Consider the following 9570-nt stretch of genomic DNA (forward strand, 5'->3'; position numbering starts at 1 on the left):
AGCGTTAAGAATTTTCTGGAAGGTTCCCTGAAATGGCATCATTGCTATCTGATTACACACATTGAAGTGGTTAGCCTGCTGCTGATTCATAACCCAAAAAGTGTCTTCACTATAACAGCTTTGAAGATGGGAAATGTACTTGCATAGAAGTACTCAATTATTTAGGTCTCATCAGAAAACTATAATACTGATTTACAGAGCCTCATTAAATCAGAGAGAAACGCAGCAGAAGTTTTGAGAGAAAAGCAGGTATTGCATAATTCATAAATGGAACTGTTGTGCCCTAAAACACCATGATGAGTTTTCCCGAGTGAACAGCCAGTGTATCACTGATAAGGAACAATGTGGACGTAGACCGCTTTAAAACTGTTAGAGAAGTACACTTTCTGTGATAATGCTATGTCAGTAAATAATGATTTTTTAATATTTGGCGCCATCTAGTGGTAACTGTCAACGGCACCAATTCCAGATACATACTTTCATATAAAAATAGAGCAAAATTTCATAATGTACTTTAAGAACATTTTAAAAGACAAATACAAAATGTCAAATAAATGTGAAACTAGTGCAGTAAACATTGGACCACCTGATGGTATGTTCTGCTGCTCATATGCTTCCTGCTAGAAGTGGTGAGCTTTCTGAATGATTGACTGGGATGCCGCAGTGTGGCCAGTCATACAGGTGGCTGCTCTGGAGATCTGCTTCTGCTCGCAAATTAATTTTCTTGGGGGAGAAAAAAACAGACACAAAAAAACACAAAATGGTATAAATATCAGAGGACATGGAGGACGGCTACAACTGCATGATTAAGGTTACTTAAGTTGGGCTTTAATTTCCATTCGAATTGCTCACAAAGTAATAAACTGTCATAATCAATAAAGTAGCTACTTGTATATTCAGTTGAAAAGGTTGACCTAGAGCTTTATGTAAGGGATATTACAGTGAGTCGGTCATTATTGCAAAATAAGCCCCAAAGGTGAATCAAGATCCACTCATAGCGGAGACTTGTAACATACCAAATACATCAATCATTTGACACAAAATATTGATTGATAATTTCAATGATTTCATCACAAGCTTCCACAAAAAAAAAAAGAACTGTTACCATAGAAACATCTGTAGCTAGCATCCATGGCTACATTGTAGCAGCCTGCATATGAAATCCCAGAAATCATGTAAGTAAAGGCTGCTGTACAAAGGTGTGGGTGAGTACCTGAAAGTCTCTGATGTAGGTGAGGAAGAAGCTGATGAAAGAGAAAGCCAGAGACCATTCAGAAATGGTGCTGATGATGTGAGCGTTGTAACCCTGCAAAATACACACAACCCAGTTAACACAAACTTACACACTGATGCTGCAGACACACACACACACACACACACACACACACACCAAGACGGCCTACTAACCGTCTCTCCGGGAATCCAGTGTAGTTTGTGAGGTACATCCACTCCAGGCAGGCTGCTGTACATGATGACAGATGACACAAACACTGACAAGGGAGGCAGGCATTAAGGGCCACACTGCAACAATTGGCGAGGGCCCAACTACAGTTTTCCTTGCTCTGTTGAGCAGGGATTTCCGGCACCGGATTTGAGCTTTAAGCTTAAAGAGTAACTAAACCCCACCCAAATTTGGGGTGAAGCCTGACATCTGCTGATGAAAAGTAGGGCACTGCACTGGCCATCTGCTATTGCCTGATCTTTGGTGCCAGGTCATGTCACCACCTGTGTACTCTATAGAAGTTGACACCAAAGACCTGGCAGATTGCCAGTGCAGTACCATGAGACCATAGCATTTCCAGTGTTTCAGAAATGTAAATGTAAAATCTCAACACCAACCCATGCCCTGTCCAGTGTTAATAGAAAAAATACTATCTATAAAAACTATCTCTCCTAAATTGTATCCCTCCGCTAGGTTCTTTCTATCAATAACAATGCTATTTGGCGAAATTATGGACCAAACATCAATTGAAAATCACAGTAGTGGGATGTGTTGTTGAATCTGTTCACGAATGTGTTAAATGTCAGTTTTCAGACTATTTTCGTGGCCTCATTCAAATGAATGGGAAGTGAAAGTCTGAACGCTACAAAAAAAACACAAGTGAGTATTATTCTGAAAGACTTTGTCAACTTTCAGTTAGAAGCACTAAACAAAATATGTCGGCACACTAAGGATACTGCTGATGATGCTGGCCAGGGTCCAGACTCCAACGCTAAGGCGGACCCAGAAGGTGGCCTTGCTGTGGACCAGAGGCTGCATGTAGAAGGAGACCAGAGTCTGAACCAAGATGTACAGAGCCCCCACTCCGAACGTCAGCACAGCCCCCACCAGGTGCATGGAGAACAGCGTGGTTTTCTGGATCACAAACACAGATGGTCACAGTTTAATATGCACATGCTACTGCTGTAATGGGAAATACAGGAATATAAAATGACCACAAAGATGAACCAAAATATGAAACCACTTGTCCATGTGCACGCAGACAGTCACCTGGAAGTTGGCGACCACACACATGCCAAAGGAGCTGATCCAGCCCAGCACCAGGCCGACCTGGTTGAGTTTGTGGAGTTTATATTCTTCCTGGCCTATCAGAGCTTGAACCTGCTTGTAGCGTACATATGTGGTGGCCATACCTGCAACCACAACAACAGCACTGTTCTATCAAATCCACACCTAGACACAATATTCACTGAATAAGCCTGAAACATTTTGAAATCATGACCAGCATTCAAGTTTTCTATCTTGTGCTTGTTTCTGACCAAGTTAAAACCAAAAACCGTTAGCATTTTTTGAACCAGGTCTCTACAATCTTGGTTGATAAGACTCAGTGCTTTACAGGATTTAGTTTGACATGCAGAGTGTGTTACCTAGGAACGCTGACACATCCAGCATAATGCCAAACACACACCTCTCTGGAGCCACCGTTCCTGTATCACTGCAACACAGAAAAAAAAGTCAGGTCCTTCAATCTAAAGAGCTGAATGTAAAAGAGGTTAAACCATACTTATAGCTGTTGTAATTACTGTGTGTGAATGTATGTGTGTGTCTATTTTAGGATTTGACTGTCATGGGTTTTTTCAGGCCAATACTGCTATTTTTGGATTGAAGATAGGAAATTTCAATACAAAATATCTAAATTTGACCATTTTCATGCAAAACATTTTGGGGAATAAAACATTCCAAGTATTCAGTGTGTCCCCCAGAATTGTATTCTGTCAGGGAGGAAAAGCCTCTGAAACAGCATTTAGACCACCATGGGATACAAACTCTCCATTGAAAGCCACACTAATGAAAGTCTTTTCTGTGGGTTGATGGACAATATCTGCATTTCTGAAGCTGTAAAAAGAAGGTCCTGGTAATTTAAAGGCTGAGATGGAAAAATGGGAGATAAGTCACTCTGTGTTTGGTTTTCGTACAAACTTCAATGGAGCTTCAACTGACATGAGGGCAGTAGCTAATGATTGAATTTTCATTTTCATTCCTTTAAGGCAGGGTGAGGCAGGTTTCACATACTGTTGAGTAATAAAAAAAAAACTCCTGAACACAGTCTACCCTTGCATATTAAATATATTTATTATCTGGAAATGTTTGACCAAAATGTTGCCAGATAATTTCATTAATTGTGCTACAAAACTGTCAGTAAGACAGGTGTGCATAAGATGTTCTATATTCATGAATGCACATCACACTAGAATGATTTCTCTGGTCACACATCTTATCAAATAAAAAACAACAAATAAACATATTGACTAGCTGTGGTTAGGGAGCCTAGAGGGAACCTCCATCATAACAGAGGTGGACACTGATTGGACCATATCTGATTTTGAATTAAAGACCAATGTCAGGCCAATATCTCAGTAAACCCGTATATCGGGCTAGCCACAGTCTACAAACATTTTGGCTTTATCTTATGAGCATAATACAATGGAGGTGATGGATGCTCAAACCTCAAAGACAATAATATGAAAAACCATTTTGGATGTGGCCTATGAGCAGGAGAGCTGAAGAGGAGGCAGATATGGTGGTGATGTATTCTGACCTAATATAAGGAACCAGTGGATCCACATGTCTCAGCACTACAGCTGTGATGTAGGCAAATATGAAGGAAGCGGCAGTCCAGATCACCAGAGCTGCTGGCAGGATGCACAGGCCCTGCTGGAACCACCACATGGCCTTCTCACTGTGTGTGTGTTGATGCTGGTGCGTTCTTTTCACCTGTAAAGAATAACATATGTGAGTCTGTGTGAGAGAGAGAACATGAAGCTGTAAGACTAGACCCAACACCTTCCATTTGCTTATCACACCAAACTCTGTGACAAATCTTGGAATTGAATGCTTCCTTGCTTAATGGCATAGTACACATCTCATGGAGCATGACTTAAGTTCTTTTACCAATCCTTAGGAGCCACAAGTAAATTCGGCATATATTCAATTCATAGGTTTCCCATGATGTCACATGCATTTTCTACCAATATGGTGCTTTACCATATACACAGCCCATTAGCTGTGACTGTTACTTGATTATAATCATGTTAATTTCTTAAAATCACCTCTTATTTTTCTAACAAGATGGCCGTGTGATGATGTAACAGAATACTGTGAATTCACCAAGCAATACTTCATGTCAACAAAATCTCAACTGCCACACTGCTCGTTACCACCACCCACGGTGTATTTTGATGGATTGTGGAAGTAACAGGCGAACCAAACTGAAATTAAATGTTATTTAAATTTAAATTTGGCTAAGTACCAAATTGAAGAGTGGACCCTATCGGTTGCTCTTAAGTCATGTTCTACCAGGTATGCTTTTTAAAAAAAAATGTTTTACCGATAAGCAATGTAACATTAAACCACTGGGCTTTTGAATGGAGTTTGGCGTGACGTTCTCTCTAAACATTAATGGTATCGGGGCTAGAAAAGGATTCGCAAGCTAGAAGGATGAAAATCAACTACTGAACGATATTGGCACGCTGTATAGTATAATAGCTTGTACCTGAATAGCGTATTTCTTTCACATCTTAATTCGCCATACATGTAGTTCACACTGGGAAACAGGGCTTGTGTTGGAATGATAAGCTAACGAGCTCGTAGGCAAGCTAACTTTAGCTAACAGCTAAGAATAACAACTTGCTCACAATTCAAACAGGAAACTCTAAACAACGGGTTACCTTACCAGACGATTCTTCACATTCCTTTGGAATCGTCACGGACAAGCGAACTATAGAAGGATAAAAAGTCTCTGTAGCGTTAATTAATCGTGCATGACACAGATACAGCTCTACATGTCAAACACCTGACTAGTTCATTCAGTTCCTGTTTCGTTTCTCGTGAACTGCGGTCAAGTAAGCCGTCTCTCGAAAAACCAGCCAGCCGCACCCTGTATTGTGTTGCGCGTCTAATGGTGTCTTTACGGTACCCACCCAGCCTGTCAAAATAACTTTATTGTATTAAGCGGAGCTATGCTGTCCCGCTCATAAGAGCTGATTATTGATCTCATACTATTTTTGTAACACTGCAATAATTAGCGTGACTGATTTTTTCTTAAAAGGCAGTTAAATATCGCATTCTTGCCTGTTTGCTTGCTTGAAAATCTCAATCTGATACCACTGACCATGAAAACAATAAAAACATAGGCTAATTAAAAAAAAAAAACTTTTCCACCGAGTCTCAAACAACACTCTATCATTTTCACTGCAGCATTTTAGAAAATTATTGAAAGAGTCCCGCATGGCTGAAAATTTTAATAAAAAAACGTATTTCCAATAGTTCAGAAATCAAAGAGAAGCATTTTCTGTCCATCCATTTCTATGCCAGTGTGTGACATTTTACTGTGAAATACTGTCCAGCCAGAAGTATATGGCATATAGGAAAATATATTTTCATTCAAATAGTGAAAATAAGAAGTATGGGTAGATAGAAATAGTTTTGTAATTGAGAATGTATTTAATCCTTCAAAAGACTAAAATTGGAAGACTTGGAGCTTTCAATGAGAAAATTGTTGAGCTGGATGTTAACTGATTAGTATATTTAAATGACGGGAGGGGAACAAAGATAAATATGGTAAATGGAAATGAAACTGTAATAGATCTTACCTTTTTCATATTTAAACATTTTCCATAATAAAAAAAAATATGTATATACTTTTTCTATTTTTTCATTATCTTTATTATAAAACATTGCAGATTATGATTGAATATATATTTCAAGAGCCATATGCTTGTTACAGCATATCATGAAAAAGATGTAGCATATTTGTTGGGTCTAAATTATTTATGAGGATTTACAATCATATATCTTATCTAGCAATAAAATAGAAGAAGAAGAAGAAGAAGACGAAGAAGAAATCAGAAGGAAACAATAGAACATGTCAAATTGCCCAAAAATGCCCATAGCCCACACTCAAGAAAGATGGACCCTTCAACAAAAAGTGGAACACAACGGGAGGACTTCAACTTAATATCACTTTTTTCTCATAACTCTGGAAATGTCATCTATAATCATATCTTCAAATATTTGCAACAAACCCATACATAGGATTTTAAATCAAGGACAAAGAATGAACAGTTGCTGGCGATAATACCCTGCCAGGAGTCGATTCGCCATTACAGAAGAAGAAGAAGAAGAAGAAGAAGAAGAAGAAGAAGAAGAAGAATTGCAACAACGAGGTTTTGGAGCCAAAACGGTCTTTGTGCCACTGACGCCAACTAGAAGATTCTAAGCGCCACTACATTAGTTGTAAGTTTTATCACTTTAGTTTAGGCCTACACAATATTCCTAAAATATGGGTACAGTACATAGAAAGCAAGACCGACAACTGAGACTCAACTGCTGAATGCAATTCAATCTATTTGTCACTTTCCAGAGAAAACATTCCTGTTGTAGCCATGCTAGCTGACTAGCTAATATTAGCTTTCACTGTAGGAAGTAAGCTTTAACATGAATGCTATGCCTGTGTAGGTAGATAGGCTGGTAGATGAAATATTTTTTATATAAGCCATGCAGAAATCGACTTACATTTTTACAGGACATGGCAGCTCACAGCGGACAAGCTGGAAAAGCCAAAGGGAGAGGCTCAGTGTCTCACAAACCTGTGGAGGACCTGCAGGAGAGTTTCAATGACGATACTTTACAAGGTAGCGTGAGCTGGTTTGTTTGTTGGCAGGACATGACTATTAGTTGAATGAAAACAGCTTGTCCTCTTGTCATATCTCATTTTAATTTTGCTTTCAACGGAAGCAAAGCCAGTGAGGGGAAGGAAACGCCTTCCACTGGACGATGAGGACGATGCCGACCTTACCAAGGGGTAAAGCCTAAAAAGAAACTCTAGCTGAGGTTTGCTCATCTGGTCTTCACTGACCCTAGTATATTTTGCCTGACATGCATGTTTTTTTTTTTTTGTTTTTTTTTTTGTCTTCATTGACAGAGGGGATATGATGACAATGTTGGACAGATTTGGAGGTGAAGTGCCTATGTTTTCAACATTTCACAGTCAAATGACTCATAGACACATGGGTATTATGTTTATGTCATTTTTATGTGTTTTTTCTCTCTGGCTGTAGCTGACATCAGTAAGGCCTTCCTCGCGAAACGGAAGCGTCTGGAAACATTCACTAAATCCTCAGTGAAGACCAGCCAACAGAAGATAGAACATCTCTGGAAAACTCAGCAGACTGACAGGTACTAACTCTGCATTGACAAAACTGCATATGTACGAAGCTATTTTTCCCGTTTTTTTCTGCAAATATAGCAAGTATTGAAATATGTTAAATAGAACAACTACAAATCTTTTTTCTATTACTATATCAACTTAATGTTGGTAAACTGCAGAAGTAAAGTGGCAGATGACTACTCCTGTCAGTTCAATGCAGTATTGCAGCAATGGGACACGGATATGACAAAGTCCAAGGATCAAGAGGAGAAACAACTGGTAATGCTTTCACACAGACTGGATACACTGGATATTTTATTTCAGATTCTGCATAATGTAAAGGGATAATGTACAGCAAGCCGGTCATTATTACAAAATATACAGACAGTGTGAATCAAAGCCCCTATGCAAAGTGTAGGCTCACCTACAACTGCTTATTACACAGCTACTTAAGGGCATTGACAGGAAATACTGATTTGAAATTATTTTATTACAAGCTTTTGATGTTATTAATATAGCAGCTTTCAGGACTGTCTGCAGTAACCAAGCAGTAACACATTTTTGACATATGGTCTCGGCAGTTAATTTGGCCGATTGTGTTTATTTCTTATCAGACTTCTTGAGTGTGGAGTGATATAATTAGATGTCAAACAGCAGTCTGTTATTTCAAAATAACAGATATCAGAATGCCTTCACTGGTCAATCAGAATTGAGTATTCAACAAAGCTGTAATAGTAATTAACACCTTTCCTTCATAAACCATATTATAGGAAGAAAATTCTCAGTTTTCCATATGTCAGCAGTATGCCCATCTTTTCCAGAGTATGTTCCTGCAGCAACAGAAGATGTTTCAGCAGATGAGGGCCTCACAGAGCCAGAGGCTGAAAACTCTAAAGCAGCTCTTAGAGCAGTATATCCAGGTACCTGAAAAGTCCTACCGTTTGAATCTACTCTTAAAGCATTTCACTGGATTTTTGTCATTTTAGCAAATCTCTGTGAATTATTGAGGTTTCCCTTGGAAAGTAGATGATAAAAAGTCATAACAGAATATTATGTGTCTGTAGAGCCTTGCAGCTATGGAGAAGACTCATGTTAGTCAGCAAGAAATTCTGCAGAGTGAGTTACGCCAGGAGATGGCAATGTTTCAGAAGAAGTTGCTAATGGACACAGTAAGTAGAGGTTTGCCAGTAAGGCAGGAGTAAGGCAGAGCTTATGCCTGCCTTACTCAGTTACTACTTACTAAATTACAGCAATTTATAAAAATCAATATTTGTATTTTAGTGTCTGTAGTTTTAATACTACTTCATGCTACCATCCAGTTTGAAGATGTAAGATTTTCAATTTTCTTTCACACTTACAATTCACAGCAACAGCAAGAGATGGCTTCAGTACGCAAATCTCTGCAGTCCATGCTGATGTAAGACGAACAGGGTGCAGGGAGCTAAGAAAAGGTGGTGATGTCTCCTCATGTTGCACTATATACAGTACATATATGCATGTATTGATAGCAATAGCTACAGGTGGCAATTATCTGCTCCAGTTTATTTGTGGTTCATCACATTTTGTCCTGCAGAACCTTTAGGTCTCCAAAAAGTCAACTTCTGAAGAATTGAGGGGAAGTGATTGATTTTACCATTGACACATATGCAGTTTTTACAGTTGATAATGGGTTTTCTATGGTATGTCTTAGTCCCAAGGTTATGACACATTTTCATCTCACAGTATTACTTGTCAATTACAGTGGAAAAAAATTGCAAACACACTGGGGACAGAAGGTTCTTTAGGATCTTTTTCAGCTTCAGCGGTTTCGTTCAAAACCCACACACTTGAGTCCGCAGTGTTCGAAAAGTTGTCAGTCTCTCGCTGAAATTCTTGTCCAATTTCCTGTAAATTAATTCATTAAATGTTTATGAAGATATGT

At 38.8% G+C, this 9570-nt stretch overlaps 2 protein-coding genes across 2 annotated transcripts; one reads left to right on the forward strand and one right to left on the reverse strand.

Moving 5' to 3' along the window:
• Positions 1-584: 584 nt before the first annotated feature.
• On the reverse strand, positions 585-5312 carry dram2b (DNA-damage regulated autophagy modulator 2b). Its single transcript, XM_071537178.1, has 8 exons — positions 5175-5312; positions 4041-4216; positions 2869-2936; positions 2492-2634; positions 2179-2356; positions 1408-1490; positions 1214-1306; positions 585-723 (listed from the first exon to the last, which is right to left on the reverse strand). The coding sequence occupies exons 2-8, from the start codon at positions 4169-4171 to the stop codon at positions 607-609; spliced, it is 813 nt and encodes a 270-aa protein (XP_071393279.1). The 5' UTR covers positions 4172-4216; positions 5175-5312; the 3' UTR covers positions 585-606.
• A 1716-nt stretch (positions 5313-7028) lies between these two features.
• Positions 7029-9136, forward strand: LOC139658959 (synaptonemal complex protein 3-like). Its single transcript, XM_071537165.1, has 8 exons — positions 7029-7134; positions 7238-7304; positions 7425-7459; positions 7561-7678; positions 7829-7928; positions 8471-8569; positions 8714-8818; positions 9017-9136. Exons 1-8 carry the CDS (start codon positions 7029-7031, stop codon positions 9068-9070), a joined length of 684 nt encoding a protein of 227 aa, XP_071393266.1. The 3' UTR covers positions 9071-9136.
• The last annotated feature ends 434 nt before the right edge of the window (positions 9137-9570 follow it).

This window comes from Centroberyx affinis, unplaced genomic scaffold, assembly GCF_046629955.1.
Source record: "Centroberyx affinis isolate AG114_WGS23_722 - 3 ecotype Tasmania unplaced genomic scaffold, CSIRO-AGI_Caff_v1 ptg002987l_1, whole genome shotgun sequence".
NCBI lineage: Eukaryota > Metazoa > Chordata > Actinopteri > Beryciformes > Berycidae > Centroberyx > Centroberyx affinis.

What these genes read in the sequence shown, in the direction of transcription:
- dram2b (XM_071537178.1), bottom strand. Translation starts at nt 4,171, where the DNA reads ATGTGGTGGTTCCAGCAGGGCCTGTGCATCCTGCCAGCAGCTCTGGTG. An exon ending in GGATGTGTCAGCGTTCCTAG is followed by an intron (nt 2,635 to 2,868) that starts GTAACACACTCT and finishes TTGTGGTTGCAG; the next exon opens with GTATGGCCACCACATATGTA. An exon ending in CCTACATCAGAGACTTTCAG is followed by an intron (nt 724 to 1,213) that starts GTACTCACCCAC and finishes TTCTCCCCCAAG; the next exon opens with AAAATTAATTTGCGAGCAGA.
- LOC139658959 (XM_071537165.1), top strand. Translation starts at nt 7,029, where the DNA reads ATGGCAGCTCACAGCGGACAAGCTGGAAAAGCCAAAGGGAGAGGCTCA. An exon ending in CAATGACGATACTTTACAAG is followed by an intron (nt 7,135 to 7,237) that starts GTAGCGTGAGCT and finishes TTTCAACGGAAG; the next exon opens with CAAAGCCAGTGAGGGGAAGG. An exon ending in AAAACTCAGCAGACTGACAG is followed by an intron (nt 7,679 to 7,828) that starts GTACTAACTCTG and finishes GGTAAACTGCAG; the next exon opens with AAGTAAAGTGGCAGATGACT.